General features: G+C 43.6%; 1 protein-coding gene across 2 annotated transcripts in view; it reads right to left on the reverse strand.

Annotated features, from left to right (window-relative positions):
- LOC139548709 (cell adhesion molecule DSCAM-like) overlaps nucleotides 1-24074 on the reverse strand; it is a 146933-nt gene that overhangs the window by 18525 nt on the left and 104334 nt on the right. For both annotated transcript variants that reach the window (XM_071358445.1, XM_071358444.1), the window contains exons 12-25: nucleotides 17785-17981; nucleotides 17439-17535; nucleotides 17105-17233; nucleotides 16779-16946; nucleotides 16206-16276; nucleotides 15752-15995; nucleotides 14018-14164; nucleotides 12783-12938; nucleotides 10827-10960; nucleotides 10469-10622; nucleotides 10153-10270; nucleotides 9443-9606; nucleotides 9193-9291; nucleotides 2629-2817 (exon numbers count right to left, since the gene is read on the reverse strand). In XM_071358445.1, the coding sequence (XP_071214546.1) occupies nucleotides 2629-2817; nucleotides 9193-9291; nucleotides 9443-9606; nucleotides 10153-10270; nucleotides 10469-10622; nucleotides 10827-10960; nucleotides 12783-12938; nucleotides 14018-14164; nucleotides 15752-15995; nucleotides 16206-16276; nucleotides 16779-16946; nucleotides 17105-17233; nucleotides 17439-17535; nucleotides 17785-17981 (2067 nt within the window). The remainder of the gene's footprint in view (nucleotides 1-2628; nucleotides 2818-9192; nucleotides 9292-9442; nucleotides 9607-10152; nucleotides 10271-10468; nucleotides 10623-10826; nucleotides 10961-12782; nucleotides 12939-14017; nucleotides 14165-15751; nucleotides 15996-16205; nucleotides 16277-16778; nucleotides 16947-17104; nucleotides 17234-17438; nucleotides 17536-17784; nucleotides 17982-24074) is intronic.

Below are 24074 nucleotides of genomic sequence, written 5' to 3' on the forward strand. Positions count from 1 at the left end.
CTAGACTAATTTAGCAATCTAAAAAATGTTAGCTGATATGGGCTAATTGAGTGACTATCAGTGACTGACATAACACATTTGTTATTACACCATGTCTATTCTACTATTCTAACTTGCAACTGTAAATTGAGACTCCGACTGAGTTTTAAAAAAACAAAATAAAAACTGTATCCGAGGGCCAGTAGCCCATCCCTGCTATAGAGACTCTACTTACATCCCATCCCTGCTATAGAGACTCTACTTACATCCAATCCCTGCTATAGAGACTCTACTTACAGCCCATCCCTGCTATAGAGACTCTACTTACATCCCATCCCTGCTATAGAGACTCTACTTACATCCAATCCCTGCTATAGAGACTCTACTTACAGCCCATCCCTGCTATAGAGACTCTACTTACATCCAATCCCTGCTATAGAGACTCTACTTACATCCCATCCCTGCTATAGAGACTCTACTTACATCCAATCCCTGCTATAGAGACTCTACTTACATCCCATCCCTGCTATAGAGACTCTACTTACATCCCATCCCTGCTATAGAGACTCTACTTACATCCAATCCCTGCTATAGAGACTCTACTTACATCCCATCCCTGCTATAGAGACTCTACTTACATCCCATCCCTGCTATAGAGACTCTACTTACATCCCATTCCTGCTATAGAGACTCTACTTACAGCCCATCCCTGCTATAGAGACTCTACTTACAGCCCATCCCTGCTATAGAGACTCTACTTACAGCCCATCCCTGCTATAGAGACTCTACTTACATCCCATCCCTGCTATAGAGACTCTACTTACATCCAATCCCTGCTATAGAGACTCTACTTACATCCCATCCCTGCTATAGAGACTCTACTTACAGCCCATCCCTGCTATAGAGACTCTACTTACATCCAATCCCTGCTATAGAGACTCTACTTACATCCAATCCCTGCTATAGAGACTCTACTTACATCCAATCCCTGCTATAGAGACTCTACTTACATCCCATCCCTGCTATAGAGACTCTACTTACATCCCATCCCTGCTATAGAGACTCTACTTACATCCCATCCCTGCTATAGAGACTCTACCTATAGCCCATCCCTGCTATAGAGACTCTACTTACATCCAATCCCTGCTATATAGACTCTACTTACATTCCATCCCTGCTAAAGAGACTCTACTTACATCCCATCCCTGCTATAGAGACTCTACTTACAGCCCATCCCTGCTATAGAGACTCTACTTACATCAAATCCCTGCTATAGAGACTCTACTTACAGCCCATCCCTGCTATAGAGACTCTACTTACATCCAATCCCTGCTATAGAGACTCTACTTACATCCCATCCCTGCTAAAGAGACTCTACTTACATCCAATCCCTGCTATAGAGACTCTACTTACATCCCATCCCTGCTATAGAGACTCTACCTATAGCCCATCCCTGCTATAGAGACTCTACCTATAGCCCATCCCTGCTATAGAGACTCTACCTATAGCCCATCCCTGCTATAGAGACTCTACTTACATCCAATCCCTGCTATAGAGACTCTACTTACATCCCATCCCTGCTAAAGAGACTCTACTTACATCCAATCCCTGCTATAGAGACTCTACTTACATCCCATCCCTGCTATAGAGACTCTACTTACAGCCCATCCCTGCTATAGAGACTCTACTTACAGCCCATCCCTGCTATAGAGACTCTACTTACATCCAATCCCTGCTATAGAGACTCTACTTACATCCCATCCCTGCTATAGAGACTCTACTTACAGCCCATCCCTGCTATAGAGACTCTACTTACATCCAATCCCTGCTATATAGACTCTACTTACATCCCATCCCTGCTAAAGAGACTCTACTTACATCCCATCCCTGCTATAGAGACTCTACTTACAGCCCATCCCTGCTATAGAGACTCTACTTACATCAAATCCCTGCTATAGAGACTCTACTTACAGCCCATCCCTGCTATAGAGACTCTACTTACATCCAATCCCTGCTATAGAGACTCTACTTACATCCCATCCCTGCTAAAGAGACTCTACTTACATCCAATCCCTGCTATAGAGACTCTACTTACATCCCATCCCTGCTATAGAGACTCTACCTATAGCCCATCCCTGCTATAGAGACTCTACCTATAGCCCATCCCTGCTATAGAGACTCTACCTATAGTCCATTCCTGCAATAGAGACTCTACCTATAGCCCATCCCTCCAATAGAGACTCTACCTATAGCCCATCCCTGCTATAAAGACTCTACCTATAGCCCATCCCTACAATAGAGACTCTACCTATAGCCCATCCCTCCAATAGAGACTCTACCTATAGCCCATCCCTGCTATAAAGACTCTACCTATAGCCCATCCCTGCTATAGAGACTCTACTTACAGCCCATCCCTGCAATAGAGACTCTACCTATAGCCCATCCCTACAATAGAGACTCTACCTATAGCCCATCCCTGCAATAGAGACTCTACCTATAGCCCATCCCTACAACAGAGACTCTACCTATAGCCCATCCCTGCTATAGAGACTCTACCTATAGCCCATCCCTGCTATAAAGACTCTACCTATAGCCCATCCCTGCAATAGAGACTCTACCTATAGCCCATCCCTGCAATAGAGACTCTACCTTTTCCGTGGGTCTTTGCTTCAATGATCTCACTGATGCGTCCGGGGCCCACTCCGTTCTGAGCAGTCAGGGTGAACTTGTACCAAGTGCCACACTTCAGGTTCTCCAGACGGTACGAGCGCTCGCTAGGGCTAATGGGAAAGCTTCCCCACTGCTCACTGTTGTCCTCTGAGTACTGCAGGATGTAGCCTATAGAGAGAGAGAGAGAGAGAGAGAGAGAGAGAGAGAGAGAGAGAGAGAGAGAGAGAGAGAGAGAGAGAGAGAGAGAGAGAGAGAGAGAGAGAAACTGTAAAATCTCTCCCAACACACACTCCAAGTTAATCTAATAACCTAATAACTACATTACCCAGATAATCTCTCACAGTGCTGGCACAGCAAAGTGGAACCTTGAAGTAGTTGCGCTTAGACATGGGCTAAATACTTATAAACATGCCAATGAAACTGATTAACATTACATGTAACATAAGGCAGGACCACAGCACATGATCATAGCCAATATTTACTTTATATTTACAGAAATAAAAGGAAATAAGGGACTGTATTGGGGTAAGTGCAAGACTAGACAATATACTGTACTTTGACGCATGACATGAAAACAAATACCATAGGAAATCACCCTGGACATCCCGTATGATCTCTGTTAAAAAGCCTGAGGCCAGAAGCGCAATGTTGTGTTCCAGTGATGACCAGCTATGATAAATCACCAGTGCTACTCCTTCAGTGATTGGGCTTTCTTCTTGACTGAGTGGTTTAATCTTCCACTTTAACCCACCTAATCTTCTTTGTTCCTTTTTAATCTATTCCCTCTCCACTGTTTTAGCACCCCACTCAGCGCAATTACTAAGCCTGTCTAGGATAATGAGAAGTGGGGGCACTAGTAAGATTATTTTGTTCACCCAATGTCCTAATAGGGTCCCAGACGTGTTACTGAAGTGCCATTGGTGTGTCTTAGTAGTTACCAGTGAATTGTTGAGGTGTCGTTGGAGTACCCGAATGGAGGTCTACTTTATCTCTTGTTGAAATGTCATTAGTTAGTGTGTCTGAATGGAGGTCTACTTTATCTCTTGTTGAAATGTCATTAGTTAGTGTGTCTGAATGGAGGTCTACTTTATCTCTTGTTGAAATGTCATTAGTTAGTGTGTCTGAATGGAGGTCTACTTTATCTCTTGTTGAAATGTCATTAGTTAGTGTGTCTGAATGGAGGTCTACTTTATCTCTTGTTGAAATGTCATTAGTTAGTGTGTCTGAATGGAGGTCTACTTTATCTCTTGTTGAAATGTCATTAGTTAGTGTGTCTGAATGGAGGTCTACTTTATCTCTTGTTGAAATGTCATTAGTTAGTGTGTCTGAATGGAGGTCTACTTTATCTCTTGTTGAAATGTCATTAGTTAGTGTGTCTGAATGGAGGTCTACTTTATCTCTTGTTGAAATGTCATTAGTTAGTGTGTCTGAATGGAGGTCTACTTTATCTCTTTTTGAAATGTCATTAGTTAGTGTGTCTGAATGGAGGTCTACTTTATCTCTTGTTGAAATGTCATTAGTTAGTGTGTCTGAATGGAGATCTACTTTATTCTACTCTTGTTGAAATGTCATTAGTTAGTGTGTCTGAATGGAGGTCTACTTTATCTCTTGTTGAAATGTCATTAGTTAGTGTATGTGAATGGAGGTCTACTTTATCTCTTGTTGAAATGTCATTAGTTAGTGTGTCTGAATGGAGGTCTACTTTATCTCTTGTTGAAATGTCATTAGTTAGTGTGTGTGAATGGAGGTCTACTTTATCTCTTGTTGAAATGTCATTAGTTAGTGTGTCTGAATGGAGGTCTACTTTATCTCTTGTTGAAATGTCATTAGTTAGTGGGTGTGAATGGAGGTCTACTTTATCTCTTGTTGAAATGTCATTAGTTCGTGTGTCTGAATGGAGGTCTACTTTATCTCTTGTTGAAATGTCATTAGTTAGTGTGTCTGAATGGAGGTCTACTTTATCTCTTGTTGAAATGTCATTAGTTAGTGTGTCTGAATGGAGGTCTACTTTATCTCTTGTTGAAATGTCATTAGTTAGTGTGTGTGAATGGAGGTCTACTTTATCTCTTGTTGAAATGTCATTAGTTAGTGTGTCTGAATGGAGGTCTACTGTATCTCTTGTTGAAATGTCATTAGTTAGTGTGTCTGAATGGAGGTCTACTTTATCTCTTGTTGAAATGTCATTAGTTAGTGTGTCTGAATGGAGGTCTACTTTATCTCTTGTTGAAATGTCATTAGTTAGTGTGTCTGAATGGAGGTCTACTTTATCTCTTGTTGAAATGTCATTAGTTAGTGTGTGTGAATGGAGGTCTACTTTATCTCTTGTTGAAATGTCATTAGTTAGTGTGTCTGAATGGAGGTCTACTTTATCTCTTGTTGAAATGTCATTAGTTAGTGTGTCTGAATGGAGGTCTACTTTATCTCTTGTTGAAATGTCATTAGTTAGTGTGTCTGAATGGAGGTCTACTTTATCTCTTGTTGAAATGTCATTAGTTAGTGTGTCTGAATGGAGGTCTACTTTATCTCTTGTTGAAATGTCATTAGTTAGTGTGTCTGAATGGAGGTCTACTTTATCTCTTGTTGAAATGTCATTAGTTAGTGTGTCTGAATGGAGGTCTACTTTATCTCTTGTTGAAATGTCATTAGTTAGTGTGTCTGAATGGAGGTCTACTTTATCTCTTGTTGAAATGTCATTAGTTAGTGTGTCTGAATGGAGGTCTACTTTATCTCTTGTTGAAATGTCATTAGTTAGTGTGTCTGAATGGAGGTCTACTTTATCTCTTGTTGAAATGTCATTAGTTAGTGTGTCTGAATGGAGGTCTACTTTATCTCTTGTTGAAATGTCATTAGTTAGTGTGTCTGAATGGAGGTCTACTTTATCTCTTGTTGAAATGTCATTAGTTAGTGTGTGTGAATGGAGGTCTACTTTATCTCTTGTTGAAATGTCATTAGTTAGTGTGTCTGAATGGAGGTCTACTTTATCTCTTGTTGAAATGTCATTAGTTAGTGTGTGTGAATGGAGGTCTACTTTATCTCTTGTTGAAATGTCATTAGTTAGTGTGTCTGAATGGAGGTCTACTTTATCTCTTGTTGAAATGTCATTAGTTAGTGTGTGTGAATGGAGGTCTACTTTATCTCTTGTTGAAATGTCATTAGTTAGTGTGTCTGAATGGAGGTCTACTTTATCTCTTGTTGAAATGTCATTAGTTAGTGTGTCTGAATGGAGGTCTACTTTATCTCTTGTTGAAATGTCATTAGTTAGTGTGTCTGAATGGAGGTCTACTTTATCTCTTGTTGAAATGTCATTAGTTAGTGTGTCTGAATGGAGGTCTACTTTATCTCTTGTTGAAATGTCATTAGTTAGTGTGTCTGAATGGAGGTCTACTTTATCTCTTGTTGAACTGTCATTAGTTAGTGTGTGTGAATGGAGGTCTACTTTATCTCTTGTTGAAATGTCATTAGTTAGTGTGTGTGAATGGAGGTCTACTTTATCTCTTGTTGAAATGTCATTAGTTAGTGTGTCTGAATGGAGGTCTACTTTATCTCTTGTTGAAATGTCATTAGTTAGTGGGTGTGAATGGAGGTCTACTTTATCTCTTGTTGAAATGTCATTAGTTAGTGTGTCTGAATGGAGATCTACTTTATCTCTTGTTGAAATGTCATTAGTTAGTGTGTCTGAATGGAGGTCTACTTTATCTCTTGTTGAAATGTCATTAGTTAGTGTGTCTGAATGGAGGTCTACTTTATCTCTTGTTGAAATGTCATTAGTTAGTGGGTGTGAATGGAGGTCTACTTTATCTCTTGTTGAAATGTCATTAGTTCGTGTGTCTGAATGGAGGTCTACTTTATCTCTTGTTGAAATGTCATTAGTTAGTGTGTCTGGTGTGAATGGAGGTCTACTTTATCTCTTGTTGAAATGTCATTAGTTAGTGTGTCTGAATGGAGACCTACTTTATCTCTTGTTGAAATGTCATTAGTTAGTGTGTCTGAATGGAGGTCTACTTTATCTCTTGTTGAAATGTCATTAGTTAGTGTGTCTGAATGGAGGTCTACTTTATCTCTAGTTGAAATGTCATTAGTTAGTGTGTCTGAATGGAGGTCTACTTTATCTCTTGTTGAAATGTCATTAGTTAGTGTGTCTGAATGGAGGTCTACTTTATCTCTTGTTGAAATGTCATTAGTTAGTGTGTGTGAATGGAGGTCTACTTTATCTCTTGTTGAAATGTCATTAGTTAGTGTGTCTGAATGGAGGTCTACTTTATCTCTTGTTGAAATGTCATTAGTTAGTGTGTCTGAATGGAGGTCTACTTTATCTCTTGTTGAAATGTCATTAGTTAGTGTGTCTGAATGGAGGTCTACTTTATCTCTTGTTGAAATGTCATTAGTTAGTGTGTGTGAATGGAGGTCTACTTTATCTCTTGTTGAAATGTCATTAGTTAGTGTGTGTGAATGGAGGTCTACTTTATCTCTTGTTGAAATGTCATTAGTTAGTGTATGTGAATGGAGGTCTACTTTATCTCTTGTTGAAATGTCATTAGTTAGTGTGTCTGAATGGAGGTCTACTTTATCTCTTGTTGAAATGTCATTAGTTAGTGTGTCTGAATGGAGGTCTACTTTATCTCTTGTTGAAATGTCATTAGTTAGTGTGTCTGAATGGAGGTCTACTTTATCTCTTGTTGAAATGTCATTAGTTAGTGTGTCTGAATGGAGGTCTACTTTATCTCTTGTTGAAATGTCATTAGTTAGTGTGTCTGAATGGAGGTCTACTTTATCTCTTGTTGAAATGTCATTAGTTAGTGTGTCTGAATGGAGGTCTACTTTATCTCTTGTTGAAATGTCATTAGTTAGTGTGTGTGAATGGAGGTCTACTTTATCTCTTGTTGAAATGTCATTAGTTAGTGTGTCTGAATGGAGGTCTACTTTATCTCTTGTTGAAATGTCATTAGTTAGTGTGTCTGAATGGAGGTCTACTTTATCTCTTGTTGAAATGTCATTAGTTAGTGTGTCTGAATGGAGGTCTACTTTATCTCTTGTTGAAATGTCATTAGTTAGTGTGTTGTCTGAATGGAGGTCTACTTTATCTCTTGTTGAAATGTCATTAGTTAGTGTGTCTGAATGGAGGTCTACTTTATCTCTTGTTGAAATGTCATTAGTTAGTGTGTGTGAATGGAGGTCTACTTTATCTCTTGTTGAAATGTCATTAGTTAGTGTGTCTGAATGGAGGTCTACTTTATCTCTTGTTGAAATGTCATTAGTTAGTGTGTCTGAATGGAGGTCTACTTTATCTCTTGTTGAAATGTCATTAGTTAGTGTGTCTGAATGGAGGTCTACTTTATCTCTTGTTGAAATGTCATTAGTTAGTGTGTGTGAATGGAGGTCTACTTTATCTCTTGTTGAAATGTCATTAGTTAGTGTGTGTGAATGGAGGTCTACTTTATCTCTTGTTGAAATGTCATTAGTTAGTGTATGTGAATGGAGGTCTACTTTATCTCTTGTTGAAATGTCATTAGTTAGTGTGTCTGAATGGAGGTCTACTTTATCTCTTGTTGAAATGTCATTAGTTAGTGTGTCTGAATGGAGGTCTACTTTATCTCTTGTTGAAATGTCATTAGTTAGTGTGTCTGAATGGAGGTCTACTTTATCTCTTGTTGAAATGTCATTAGTTAGTGTGTCTGAATGGAGGTCTACTTTATCTCTTGTTGAAATGTCATTAGTTAGTGTGTCTGAATGGAGGTCTACTTTATCTCTTGTTGAAATGTCATTAGTTAGTGTGTCTGAATGGAGGTCTACTTTATCTCTTGTTGAAATGTCATTAGTTAGTGTGTGTGAATGGAGGTCTACTTTATCTCTTGTTGAAATGTCATTAGTTAGTGTGTCTGAATGGAGGTCTACTTTATCTCTTGTTGAAATGTCATTAGTTAGTGTGTCTGAATGGAGGTTACTTTATCTCTTGTTGAAATGTCATTAGTTAGTGTGTCTGAATGGAGGTCTACTTTATCTCTTGTTGAAATGTCATTAGTTAGTGTGTCTGAATGGAGGTCTACTTTATCTCTTGTTGAAATGTCATTAGTTAGTGTGTCTGAATGGAGGTCTACTTTATCTCTTGTTGAAATGTCATTAGTTAGTGTGTCTGAATGGAGGTCTACTTTATCTCTTGTTGAAATGTCATTAGTTAGTGTGTCTGAATGGAGGTCTACTTTATCTCTTGTTGAAATGTCATTAGTTAGTGTGTCTGAATGGAGGTCTACTTTATCTCTTGTTGAAATGTCATTAGTTAGTGTGTCTGAATGGAGGTCTACTTTATCTCTTGTTGAAATGTCATTAGTTAGTGTGTGTGAATGGAGGTCTACTTTATCTCTTGTTGAAATGTCATTAGTTAGTGTGTCTGAATGGAGGTCTACTTTATCTCTTGTTGAAATGTCATTAGTTAGTGGGTGTGAATGGGGATATTTGTCTTGTTGAAGTGTCACTGGGGTATTGGAAAGGAGGTCTATGCCTTATAGAGGTGTCTCTGCTGTGTCTAAATGGCCTAATGTCACTCACCTCTGATGGAGCTTCCTCCGTTGTCCCCAGGTATCCAGGACAGAGTGATTGACGTGGTGGTTGTCTTGGTAACTGTGAGGCGTGGTTGGTCTGGAGGAACTGTAGAACAAAAGGAATGATGTTTATAACAAAATACATGACAACAAAGCATCTGTGCTACATCAAACTAGCCACAAAGTGTCCAAACTAGCCACAAATTAGTATTGGACAGTATTGGACAATTATCCTTGGGCATCTCTCTCTGTCTTACCTTGAACCTGCAGGTTGAGCGTGATCTCATCAGAGCCCCAGTTGTTGCTGGCCACACAGCTGTAGTTCCCAGAGTCCTCTGCTTTCACCGTTCGGATGATGAAGCTACCGTTGCTATGGACACTGCGGCGTCCGTCAATCAGAACAGGGGCAGGGGTACCATTGCTGTTGAGAGGTAGAGTTGACCAGATGATGTTCAGTACAGTATGTAAAAACGTGATTACGATTGCATTGTGCTGAATCATGTGACAGATAGGCCTTGACCATAGAGATGTATAGAGATCATTACTTGAAATTTACCTGGTTTTGCATGGACATTTGCCATTGAAGGCTTCCATAATTTTAAAGTAGTCAACTGGATGGGGATTCCTATGGGTTGGGAGCGATCAGCCAATGATCAGAGCATTGTCTTCTTCTTCAAATTGGTTTGCATAGTTTGTAAATGGCTTAAAGCTATATGACCGCCCTAGTTTGTAAATGGCTTAAAGCTATATGACAGCCATTTAGTGGCCACAATAAATGAAGGACAATATTTGGTTCAGGACTCCAGCACTGCAAATGGCGGTAAGTCACCAATATTAGACCTTTTTCATACATCAAAAGAAGAAGAAAATGTAGATAGCTTCAATGGCGCTGCCAATGCTGTCACAGATGCCATAATGGTACAGATACAACGTTGTGATCTCTATACAGCTCTATGGCGTGACTTACTTTCCCTTCAGCCACTTGATGGTGGGGGGTGGATCTCCGACCGCCTTGCAGGGCAGAATGATGTCCTTCATCCAGGGTGTAGTCACTGTTCCGTTGAACGTCAGGATCCTGGCAGGAGCTAGGGGGGTTACACACATGCATCCCTGTGACTTTACCATTCTATTCCAATGGATAACAATGATGAATAATAACAGAGTGCAAGCAATATCCTAGATGTCATATCAATCAACATCATACTGCAATCACTAATATTTCAGAAACATCAGTTTTGATTCCCAACGTTCAATAGTTACGCTGTTACACAGGCAGCCCGTACCTTTGGCCCGAGGTTCCACTGTGATGGTCTCACTGCTGTTGCCTCGCCCAGCGGCTGTCACGGCACCAACCCAGATGCTGTACTTCCTGTTGCGGGCCAGGTTTGGCACTCTGTAGAAATACACATCAGGAGAAGCCTCAAACTCACTCATCACCTGAAGAGAGGGACGGAGAAAGGGAAGGGGGTTACACGTCTACGTATTTATCATACAACTTGAACAGGGGAGTAATCTTCATGAGCTTTCTCTCTGCCTACAGGACTTTCTAATACAGCCCAGAATGGGAGAACTGGAGGCAGTGTTGTAATGAGCATTCAAGGCTGCTGTGAGAGCTGTGTTAATAATAATAGAGCTCCGTACCGTGGGGTGAAGGTTGGAACAGAAGACAATGTACTTCCTGATGATGCCGTTGAGTTTGAGAGGAGGGAGCCAGGACACAAACACCACGGAGCTGGTGGCGGCTGCACTCTTAACTCCCGCTGGAGGCCCAGGGACTAGAGGGAGGAAGGAGGGGCATATTATGTTAAACATACATACAGTGGGGCAAAAAAGTATTTAGTCAGCCACCAATTGTGCAAGTTCTCCCACTTAAAAAGATGAGAGAGGCCTGTAATTTTCATCATAGGTACACTTCAACCATGACAGACAAAATTAGGGAAGAAAATCCAGAAAATCACATTGTAGGATTTTTTATGAATTTATTTGCAAATTATGGTGGAAAATAAGTATTTGGTCACCTACAAACCAGCAAGATTTCTGGCTCTCACAGACCTGTAACTTCTTCTTTAAGAGGCTCCTCTGTCCTCCACTCGTTACCTGTATTAATGGCACCTGTTTGAACTTGTTATCAGTATAAAAGACACCTGTCCACGACCTCAAACAGTCACACTCCAAACTCCACTATGGCCAAGACCAAAGAGCTGTCAAAGGACACCAGAAACAAAATTGTAGACCTGCACCAGGCTGGGAAGACTGAATCTGCAATAGGTAAGCAGCTTGGTTTGAAGAAATCAACTGTGGGAGCAATTATTAGGAAATGGAAGACATACAAGACCACTGATAATCTCCCTCGATCTGGGGCTCCACGCAAGATCTCACCCCGTGGGGTCAAAATGATCACAAGAACGGTGAGCAAAAATCCCAGAACCACAAGGGGGGACCTAGTGAATGACCTGCAGAGAGCTGGGACCAAAGTAACAAAGCCTACCATCAGTAACACACTACGCCGCCAGGGACTCAAATCCTGCAGTGCCAGACGTGTCCCCCTGCTTAAGCCAGTACATGTCCAGGCCCGTCTGAAGTTTGCTAGAGAGCATTTGGATGATCCAGAAGAAGATTGCGAGAATGTCATATGGTCAGATGAAACCAAAATATAACTTTTTGGTAAAAACTCAACTCGTCGTGTTTGGAGGACAAAGAATGCTGAGTTGCATCCAAAGAACACCATACCTACTGTGAAGCATGGGGGTGGAAACATCATGCTTTGGGGCTGTTTTTCTGCAAAGGGACCAGGACGACTGATCCGTGTAAAGGACAGAATGAATAGGGCCATGTATCGTGAGATTTTGAGTGAAAACCTCCTTCCATCAGCAAGGGCATTGAAGATGAAACGTGGCTGGGTCTTTCAGCATGACAATGATCCCAAACACACTGCCCGGGCAACGAAGGAGTGGCTTCGTAAGATGCATTTCAAGGTCCTAGAGTGGCCTAGCCAGTGTCCAGATCTCAACCCCATAGAAAATCTTTGGAGGGAGTTGAAAGTCCATGTTGCCCAGCAACAGCCCCAAAACATCACTGCTCTAGAAGAGATCTGCATGGAGGAATGGGCCAAAATACCAGCAACAGTGTGTGAAAACCTTGTGAAGACTTACAGAAAACGTTTGACCTCTGTCATTGCCAACAAAGGGTATATAACAAAGTATTGAGATAAACTTTTGTTAAAGACCAAATACTTATTTTCCACCATAATTTGCAAATAAATTCATAAAAAATCCTACAATGTGATTTTCTGGATTTTTTTTCTCATTTTGTCTGTCATAGTTGAAGTGTACCTATGATGAAAATTACAGTCCTCTCTCATCTTTTTAAGTGGGAGAACTTGCACAATTGGTGGCTGACTAAATACTTTTTTGCCCCACTGTATATACTGTATATATGAATAGAAACAGTGAAGATGTGTTTATATGGCCTCATTGCAGACAGTGCTTTATTACGTGCATAGCTTGAACTTATGCAGGAATCATGCTTTGATGTTAATGTGAAAGCAATGATCCACATCTATCTCAAGTGTATCTCAAGCCAGGATTTGTATCTCACCGTCTTCCTTGGTCCGGGTGAAGATCTGCTCGCTGCGCACCCCGTCCCCGGCCCGGGTGAAGGCCAGAACCTGGATGCTGTAGTTGGTGTATTTCTCCAGACCATCCAGTTCCAGAGATGGGTAGGAGGTGGTCACGTTCCTGATCTCTCCCAACTCTGTCAATGTCACACAACGGTTACAAACAACCTTTTATCACTCACTCTCATGCCATGTCAAATTAAGTCTATGATCCAGTGTGACAGCATTATGAGAAAAGAACTACAGTGACCACAATAATACAATAATCCTAGAACCAGAGGTGGAATAAGTACTCAATTGTCATACATGAGTAAAAGTAAAGATACCTTAATATAAAATGACTCAAGAAAAAGTGAAAGTAACCCAGTAAAATAGTACTTGAGTAAAAGTATAGATACCCCCAAAAAACGACTTAAGTAGTACTTTAAAGTATTTTTAATTAAGTACTTTACACCACTGCCTAGGACCACACTGCAAACTACCATACTAGACGATGCACATACACAGTAAGCTACTGTGATTTTTGACCGAGGTAGTATCTGGGATATAGTAATGACTGAGTACTGGCAGTAGTGCTCTGTCTGCTGCGTCTCCTGTGTCCTTGACTGAGTGTCCTTGTAGACAAAACTGAAGCAGTGACCCTCAGTGAGTTACTGCATCTTGTGAATTATTGATGGAGCCCCGAGAGGCTGCAGGCTGGATCCCATCCACAGGGCCTGGGAGCAGGGTGTTAGCTCTGGGTGCTGCCCACTCTGGCCCCGTGGTACCTCCATCCAAATAACCCACCTCATCTAGAATGAAGCTACTGAACAACTAATAAACTACATTATATACAGAACAGGAACCCGTTTTAAATGGATATGTGTCTATTGAGATATAATACTCATTGGATAGTTGATTTGTAAGTAAAGCTAGAAGTGTCATTTGTAACTAATTTGAACCAACACTGGCAGAATGAAATTGAGGAGGAAATGGCAACGTTGCTGAGATATTGCAAACATTCAACAAGGCACACCCATGATCTAGCGTTGCCTGTTGAGAAAACTAAAAACGAAACCATAGCCTCACCTAGTGGCACAAATCTGTCAAGATGAATGACATGCTACATAGCAGTTAATATAGAAAATTAAAGAATGGACTAAAACCATTATGATCATAGTGCTCACACCACCAGTGGTCCGCTAAGTATTCTGAGCGTGTGTTAACAAGCCCCTACCTCCGTCTGGCAGGTTGGCCCAGTAGATGACTCTGTAGCCCTGCAGGTTTCCATTGAGGGCCTCTTTGGGCAGGGTCAACCAGGACAGAGAGATGACTTCTGGGGACTTGGCCATGGCCAGGACATTCTCAGGGGGACGCGAGGGGACTGTCAAGGGACAGGAGGGGAACCAAAGTTAGGACATGTATAGACAATGGTACACTGAACAAATATATATATGCAACATGTAAGGTGTTGGTCCCATGTTTCATGAGCTGAAATAAAAATGTAAATAAAATGTTCTATATGGACAAAAAGCTTCTTTCTCTCAAATGTTGTGCAAAAATGTGTTTATATCCCTGTTAGTGAGCATTTCTCCTTTGCCAAGATAATCTATCCACCTGACAGGTGTGGCATATTAAGAAGCTGATAAACAGCATGATCATTATACAGGTGCACCTTCTGCTGCAAACAATAAAAGGCCACTCTAAAATGTGCAGTGTTGTCACACAACACAATGCCACATATGTCTCAGGTTTTGAGGGAGCGTGCAATTGGCTGCAGGAATGTCCACCAGAGCTGTTGCCAGAGAATTGAATGTTCATTTATCTACCATAACCCACCTCCAACGTCGTTTTAGAGAATTTGGCAGTACGTCCAATTGGCCTTACAACCGCAGACCACATGTAACCACATCAGGCTTCTTCACCTGCAGGATTGTCTGAGACCAGCTACCGGGACAGTTGATGAAACTGTGGGTTTGTACAACCGTCTCAGGGAAGCTCATCTGCGTGCTTTTTGCACTCACCAGGGTCTTGACCTGACTGCAGTTCTGCGTCGTGACCGACTTCAGTGGGCAAATGCTTACCTTCGATGGCCACTGGCACGCTGTAGAAGTGTGCTCTTCACGGATGAATACCGGTTTCAACAGTACTGAGGCAGATGGCAGACCGCATGTATGGCGTCGTGTGGGCAAGCGGTTTGCTGATCTCAACGTTGTGAACAGAGTGCCCCATGGTGGCAGTGGGGTTATGGTATAAGCAGGCATAAGCGACGGACAATGAACACAATTGCATTTTACTGATGGCAATTTCAATGCACAGATACACAGTGACGAGATCCTGAGACCCATTGTCGTGCCATTTATCCGCCGCCATCACCTCATGTTTCAGCATGATAATGCACAGCATGCTGCAAGAATCTGTACACAATTGCTGGAAGCTAAAAATGTCCCAGTTCTTCCATGGCCTGCATACTCACCAGACATGTCACCCATTGAGCATGTTTGGGATGCTTTGGATCGACGTGTACGACTGCGTATTCCAGTTCCCGCCAATATCCAGCAACTTCTCACAGCCATTGAAGAGGAGTGGGACAACATTCCACAGGCCACAACAACCTGATCAAATCTATGCAATGTGTCGCGCTGCACGAGGCAAATGGTGGTCACACGAGATACTGACTGGTTGACCAAAAGATGCATATCTGTATTCCCAGTCATGTGAAATCCATAGATTTGACACGGTGCGTTTATATTTTTGTTCAGACTAGGCTGCAATATCTCCTCCTACTGGCTTCTTACTGTATTAGTGATTTCACATCTTTTGGTTTGAGGTAATTCATCCAGAAGATGGTAGTCTACCTACGGCAGTTACATTTTCACACTGCAACATTCTCATGCTATTAAGAAGTAAACTAAACACAAACACACATCCCTACCCAACCCCACCCCTTAACCCCCTGATCCGTACTAACCATCCTCCAGTGTTTTGGTGATGACCTCCTGAGAGGAGGGGCCGGTGCCAGCACGGTTAGCTGCCTGCACCACCACCCCATACTCAGTGAACTTCCTCAGGTTGTCCAGGGTGATGCTCTCGCTGCTCTCCCCAGTGGTGTCCATGCTGATGATGTTAAACTGGAAGCTGCCTCCAGAGCTGTACTCTCTGTAACCCACCTGGTAGCCCCGGATCACCCCATTCTGAAGGTGCTTGTGGGGGGCCTGAGGAGGAGGAAGAGGATGGGGGACAACGACAATATGTTAAAACGCTGCAAAATATGTTCAAATGCTGCCATCCTTTTGCTTATAATTAGGGTAACACGTTTGGTCAAATGCTCTGCATTACTATTGTCATATCATACGATCAGACTGTACATAGACATCGATAGAAACAGGAAAATAGCTCTGTTTAACACCATGAGGACACAGTACCTTCCAGGTGACTTTGATGCTTTGTGGAGAGGTGGCCTCCAGTTGTACTTCCTGTGGAGGGCCATCGGGGGCTGTAGAACAGGTGTAATATTAACACAAAATACTCTTATGAGACAGTCAGTTGACTGTTGCAGAGATGATAGAGAAAGCAAGACATTTCATAGGCTCCTTTTTTTCTGGTTGGTGCGTGGCGCGTGAACTAAGTAGACCAGCTATCGCATTGGTGCCTATGGGAGAGCCACCCCTTAAGTAGACCAGAACTGTGAAACAAAAATACAATCGTAAAAGTCCTTTTTGAAAAAAATTTAGAACCCACCATCATTGACTGAGTCAATTCAGACATTAATTATTTTGAGTAAATATCTCACTAGATGGTGCTACAACGCTAGGAATCCCTTTGCTCTAGTTATGAACGAGTGATGGACCTTTACTGTATTCAAGAAAATATCATAATTGAAAACAACACATATCCATGGCTAAAATCTGAAGACCAACAGAATATGTGTCAAACTGGTTTGGAACATAACTACATGATGTTTTGACCCAGTGAAGGACAGATCTGCGTGGGCCGACCTGCTTCGTCAGTGGTGATGGTGAGCTCGTTGCTGGTGTCACTCTTGCCGATGTCGTTCTTGGCGAATATGCGGATGTTGTAGGTAGAGGAGGGGTGCAGCTCTATAATGGTGGCCTGGTTCAGCTGGGGGGACACATCTTTGGTTATCTGGGCTGAATTCCACGAGGCTAGGGGGGGCCAAACGCAATGAACCTATTAGCATCTCTGTATGACATGACAACAAACAAATTAGCTAATGCAAAAAAACGATTTAGTTATAACTATGTCATATGCAATTTCATGTGGATTTCTCACATTATTCCATAGGCCTTTGTGCCAGCCCTACCTGACTTGTTCTTGCACTCAATGTCATATCCTGTGATGGGGCTGTTTCCGTCAAAGCCCATGGTCCAGCGGAGGGCAATTGTCCGGTCTCTGACCTCTCGGATCTCCACCTCGGGAGGGTCCGGAGGTTCTAGGGTTTAACACCACACACACACAGATTAGATAGAGAGGTTTATCTGTTCACTTAGTTGACCTGACCAGGAGAAAACAAACTGCAGGCTCAAGTTAACTAAGGCCCAGAGATATTAGCTGATGTGGTCAGGAAAAACTTACAGAAGCAACAAAAAGGTACCACTATGGAGAAACAGCTTAAGAAGCTGGAGCCAGGAGTTTACCTTGCACTGTTAACTGAATGATCCCTCTGTCTTCACCATAGGAGTTGATGGCATGGCAGGAGAAGAATCCAGAATCCTCCCGAACAGTGGGCAAAATCTGAGGAGAGGTCAACATAGTTTTCAACCAGGAAACATCTCCATAATACACCAAAACAGTTTGGTATTCAACTGATCATAACCTCTGGGTATTTTATAGGCTACACAAAATGTCCAATGTCAATGACTGCAAGCACAAACGCTACTATGATCATTCATGCTATATTGAGGACGTACTACACTAATACCAGCTCAGTATAAACACAATAATACACATCACTCCCTTTTGAGGTGGAGGCCTCAGGCGCACCTTCAGAGTGGAGATGACCTCGTCAGCCACCTCTTTGACCACGACGGTGTAGCGGCTGGTCTCTGGGTTGATGATGCGTTCCTCCTTTTCCCAGCGCACCATGATGGGCTTCTCCCCATGGGCTGTGCAGCTCATCTCTTTCTGCTGGCCCACCGTGGCCATGGTGGTGTTGGGGTACGACGTGATCATGGCCGGAACTGAGAGAGAGGGTGAGAGGAGAGAAAGGGAGAGATGGAACTTCTACGTAACTTAACAGAGGCTCATACATCCTCCTTTAACTGTCCTCTGCCACCCTAAAGCCTGAAGGAGTACTCATTCCCAACGTCACGGCTGAGAATAGTCAACTATGGAGAGTCATGAACTCCTATCTAGATCTCCCTGATTCCCACAATGCATTGACCACTAATGGTTCAAAAACAGGCCTTCAGGTAAGCAATCAAACAGACAGCAACTGTTTACGTGTTGTTCCTGAGGCAGAGCGTCTCAGACAGAGACAGAGACAGGGTGCTACAGAGCAGAGGAAAGCTGTGACTAGTCTGAACTCCCCGCGGTGTGTGTAGAGCTCGTCTGGCGTTGCGGCACTACGACGTACCACGCTCATTAGCAGTGGTGCTGTGTGTGTGTGTGTGTGTGTGTGTGTGTGTGTGTGTGTGTGTGTGTGTGTGTGTGTGTGTGTGTGTGTGTGTGTGTGTGTGTGTGTGTGTGTGTGTGTGTGTGTGTGTGTGTGTGTGTGTGTGTGTGTGTGTGTGTGTGTGTGTGTGTGTGTGTGTGTGTGTGTGTATTTCGGGAAATACCCCAGTTCAGCTATAAACAGCTGCAGGTGTCCTCTACTACTGTACAGACACACAACACAGTCATGTACTGTCTCACATAGGTTTGTGTATATCACAGTTACATTGAAAGCCTTGATGATACAACCTGCTGTACTGATATCTGATACAAATGCTGCACATACTGTATGTGCAGTGCACTGTTGCTGATGTTTCAGAGAGGAATGGACTTCAAGGCAGACAAAATAATGTACTGTATATGAATGTGTAGGTACATACGGTATGTCTACTGTACGTGTTTAACAAGATCATATATACAGTACATCCTACTGGCTAAGACAATGGGATACGTCTGGGGGCTGGTGCTCTAGCCATTCTCCTCTGTGTGTCTGTCTGTCTGTGTGTGTCTGTCTGTGTCTGTTAAAGAAGCTGTTTCTCCAGGAACTAAGTGGGTAGTACGAGCAGAGAGGACTCATGACAAGTCTCAGAAACACTGTCTGAGAGCATGTTCCCCTGCAGCAGTGTAACTGTGATCTCTCTCCTCTCTCTCTCCTCTCTCTCTCCTCTCTCTCCTATCCCACCAGGACGGCTATGATTTAATGATGAGAGCCCACTTTGATTATTCATACACAGCAGACAAGACTACTCCTCTGGCCCCACTGCTGTCTCACTACCCCTCCACACACACACTCAGAACCTCGACCTCTCCTCTGTCTTCTACACACACAGTCACACACCAACACAGAACACACACACATCTCCACAAGAAGGCAACACTCACACGGAACACACATACACACCCACACAAATTCTGAAAAACAGAGAAACGCATGCAGCAAAAACAAACCACACATAATCCCAGGTGACACACTCTCTCCATCTCCCTCATTCTCTCTGCACCACCACGTTTGAGGTTCTCGGTGCAGAGGAGGGGTGTGTGTGTGTGTGTGTGTGTGTGTGTGTGTGTGTGTGTGTGTGTGTGTGTGTGTGTGTGTGTGTGTGTGTGTGTGTGTGTGTGTGTGTGTGTGTGTGTGTGTGTGTGTGTGTGTGTGTGTGTGTGTGTGTGTGTGTGTGTGTGTGTGTGTGTGTGTGTGTGAGTGTGTGTGTGAATGTGTGTGTGTGTGTGTGTGTGTGTGTGTGTGTGTGTGTGTGTGTGTGTGTGTGTGTGTGTGTGTGTGTGTGTGTGTGTGTGTGTGTGTGTGTGTGTGTGTGTGTGTGTGTGTGTGTGTGTGTGTGTGTGTGTGTGTGTGTGTGTGTGTGTGTGTGTGTGTGTGTGTGTGTGTGTGTGTGTGTGTGTGTGTAGGAGGGGGTGTGGCTCCGCTAGCTGACAGCCCCTCTCTGACATGATTGAATGTGTCACACTAAGGTCTGCCAACATTTAAGCCTCATCTCTTATTCACTCTCAAGCTACGCCAAAGAACGCTGATTTATTTTGCATGACAACTATGAATTTTAAGTGAGGCACATTAAAATATCCTCCTCAGCCTTCTCTAAATGTTATTGCTCCTTAACAGGGGTAGTTTCTCCGTACATCTGAGGTAGCAGGCAGCGCCGTGGCAGGAGGCGTCAGCAGGAGACCTGCCTGATGTTTTCCTACTCCTGCCCCCGCGAGACAGAGGGCATGCCTTGATGAGCGCTCCGCCTTTGAGGAGAGGAGGGAAGAGGGGGAGCTGGAGGAGGGGAGGACGCAGAATAGAAGAAGAATCCTAATTCTGACATACCTTTCAAACAACACAGGCATACGATCTGCTATTGTCATCACACACGTGACTCTGGCACAGCACCCAGCTCCTCCACTGTTCCACCTGATCAAATTTCAGGGAAGTGTCTGTCTGCTCTGGCTGCTTGTTAAAGCTAGAGACTGGCTGCTCTGTGCTGTGTGCTTCCACAGTGTCATACTCAGTTTGCGGTGACACTCCCAATACTGATACAGTAAAGGCCTCGGGTGTCAAAGATGACATAGAACAAACAGGCAGCTCAAGGTGTTCTCCATCTTAAACCATCCTCACAACAACCTGAGACTTGTTAAAGAAGGTTGTGGGGGCAACAAAAGGCTGCTCCCAGCCAGTCTCCTCTCTCCTGCCTACATTCACCACACAGCCCTCAGTAGCCCCCCAGGCTACCAGTATTCTTTTTGATAGCCCATAATTGCTTGGTTGATGTATATTTTTTAATATCCAGCGATGTTACAGAGCCTGGTAATAATGCGCAGGAGAGAGAAAAAGAGGGAGGGAGAGAGAGAGAGAGAGAGAGGAGGTTTCTATTCCTATCTGTCTGTCAGGTGCCAGTCAGGTCTGGATGTGTGTCACTGGGCAGAGGGAGACTGAGGAGGAGGTTTCTATTCCTATCTGTCTGTCAGGTGCCAGTCAGGTCTGGCTGTGTGTCACTGGGCAGAGGGAGACTGAGGAGGAAGTTTCTATTCCTATCTGTCTGTCAGGTGCCAGTCAGGTCTGGATGTGTGTCACTTGGCAGAGGGAGACTGAGGAGGAAGTTTCTATTCCTATCTGTCTGTCAGGTCCCAGTCAGGTCTGGATGTGTGTCACTGGGCAGAGGGAGACTGAGGAGGAAGTTTCTATTCCTATCTGTCTGTCAGGTGCCAGTCAGGTCTGGCTGTGTGTCACTGGGCAGAGGGAGACTGAGGAGGAAGTTTCTATTCCTATCTGTCTGTCAGGTCCCAGTCAGGTCTGGATGTGTGTCACTGGGCAGAGGGAGACTGAGGAGGAGGTTTCTATTCCTATCTGTCTGTCAGGTGCCAGTCAGGTCTGGCTGTGTGTCACTGGGCAGAGGGAGACTGAGGAGGAAGTTTCTATTCCTATCTGTCTGTCAGGTGCCAGTCAGGTCTGGATGTGTGTCACTGGGCAGAGGGAGACTGAGGAGGAGGTTTCTATTCCTATCTGTCTGTCAGGTCCCAGTCAGGTCTGGATGTGTGTCACTGGGCAGAGGGAGACTGAGGAGGAAGTTTCTATTCCTATCTGTCTGTCAGGTCCCAGTCAGGTCTGGCTGTGTGTCACTGGGCAGAGGGAGACTGAGGAGGAAGTTTCTATTCCTATCTGTCTGTCAGGTCCCAGTCAGGTCTGGCTGTGTGTCACTGGGCAGAGGGAGACTGAGGAGGAGGTTTCTATTCCTATCTGTCTGTCAGGTCCCAGTCAGGTCTGGATGTGTGTCACTGGGCAGAGGGAGACTGAGGAGGAAGTTTCTATTCCTATCTGTCTGTCAGGTCCCAGTCAGGTCTGGATGTGTGTCACTGGGCAGAGGGAGACTGAGGAGGAGGTTTCTATTCCTATCTGTCTGTCAGGTCCCAGTCAGGTCTGGATGTGTGTCACTGGGCAGAGGGAGACTGAGGAGGAGGTTGCCTTCTTGGATAGAGATGGACTACAACAGATTGAGTAAACAATCATCCAGTAGCATTATTAAAAGGTGTGAATTGCAATAAATGCCAGTCTTGAAATTGTGCATGATGAACAGACTATTATAGAGTTAAATTTTTTTGACAAGAAATCCCCAAAACATTGGTATATAAATTAAAATTAAAACATCTTACTGTAGGATTTCTAGTTGGCTAGGGTGTACACACTTTGAGTAAAATGTGTTAGCTGCACAGCAGTAGTAAAATCCTCAGTTGCTTTATCTTTCTGATCTGAACCCTTTCTCTGTAAGAGAGGGACTGAAAATAAGGTAGAACACCACATGCAAATAGCTGTTCCCTTGGGCCCTTACTTAGTCTGTCTCTAATTGAAGTACTGACGGGTTTAAATGAAGCAGAAACTCACTGAAGAGCTTCATCGGCCTGGGACACACACACACACGCATGTACACATGCACACATACACACATGCACACATGCACACAGAATAGTTAGGGCAGACAGGCAGCAGAATAGTTAGGGCAGACAGGCAGCAGAATAGTTAGGGCAGACAGGCAGCAGAATAGTTAGGGCAGACAGGCAGCAGAATAGTTAGGGCAGACAGGCAGCAGAATAGTTTAGGCAGACAGGCAGCAGAATAGTTAGGGCAGACAGGCAGCAGAATAGTTAGGGCAGACAGGCAGCAGAATATTTAGGGCAGACAGGCAGCAGAATAGTTAGGGCAGACAGGCAGCAGAATAGTTAGGGCAGACAGGCAGCAGAATAGTTAGGGCAGACAGGCAGCAGAATAGTTAGGGCAGACAGGCAGCAGAATAGTTAGGGCAGACAGGCAGCAGAATAGTTAGGGCAGACAGGCAGCAGAATAGTTAGGGCAGACAGGCAGCAGAATAGTTAGGGCAGACAGGCAGCAGAATAGTTAGGGCAGACAGGCAGCAGAATAGTTAGGGCAGACAGGCAGCAGAATAGTTAGGGCAGACAGGCAGCAGTGCATACTGAGACACTAATGGTGTTCTTTTTCTATCCACTCAAGCGAATAAGTACACTTTTACAGAAAGCATCTTGAGTCTACGAGTGCACAGTTCAGGGTTTATAAGGCATGAAATGTGATATTTTGATGAGTGACAAGAGTACAGCTGTACCATCATGTAATGACTGAGCTTCCAACCCCCCAGTAGCAAGATGGATACAACTAACAAAAGCCCCAAAGACATCGCAACTCTGGGCTTTCTGGATAATCAGAATGTTCTCCTTTCCAAGATGTCAATCATCATTAAATTTAAGTAGTCTTGAGAGATTTGAGTAAAACTAAACAGGAAATGAGAGTAGGCTATAGGAGAGAACGAGCAGGAATCTATACACCTCACTACACGGAGACACGCTCACAGAGGATCCCCTTTACAATTAGTATTACTGTAACACCCCTTACTGTAACAGCCCTAAATCTCCCTCCGTCTACCTGATGAAGCTTTTGAAGGCTTGTGGAATCTGGTGATAAGGAGCAGCTCTCAACCTAACTCCTCCATCCTGCATAGACCTATAGTACAGTACAATGTAGTCAGCTCACACATACACACACTTACAGTAGGCTATGAAACGCTTTGAGACTGATACATTAAAAGCAAATCTCTTGCTCTCCCCTCCTCCCCCTGTACATTCCCAATGATATCGTGTGTCCTGGGGCGTGCTGGTCTCAGTGTCAGGGTGGAAGCTGATCTGGGGCTGAGGCTGGGGCGACGGCGCTGTGTGAGGATAATATGCTTCAACCCTCATTTTATCATCTCCTCTCCTCACCGGGCATGCTGGGAAAGTAGGCCACCACGCCATGCAATGCCTCACTGGGCTATACCCCCCAAACACACACACACACAATGAAATGCATATAGCCTATAATACACCCACACACAGAGATTTACACTACACACTCCTCAGGCCGGCCCAGTGTTCTTCTTACAGGCCATACAGTACAGGGATGACAAGTTGAGTGGAGCCACTCTAATGCCCTGTTCTCCTGCACAATTACTCTCTCACACGTCAGGAGACAAATACCTCCTGGGAAAAGAAGGCAGAGAGAAGAGGAAGAGGCTTTCTTGTGACTGGAAGCGTCTTGCTGTTGTTGGGTCTGGCTACGGTGTACAGCCAACTGTTTGTCAGTGATA

Source organism: Salvelinus alpinus, chromosome 22 (genome assembly GCF_045679555.1).
Source record: "Salvelinus alpinus chromosome 22, SLU_Salpinus.1, whole genome shotgun sequence".
NCBI lineage: Eukaryota > Metazoa > Chordata > Actinopteri > Salmoniformes > Salmonidae > Salvelinus > Salvelinus alpinus.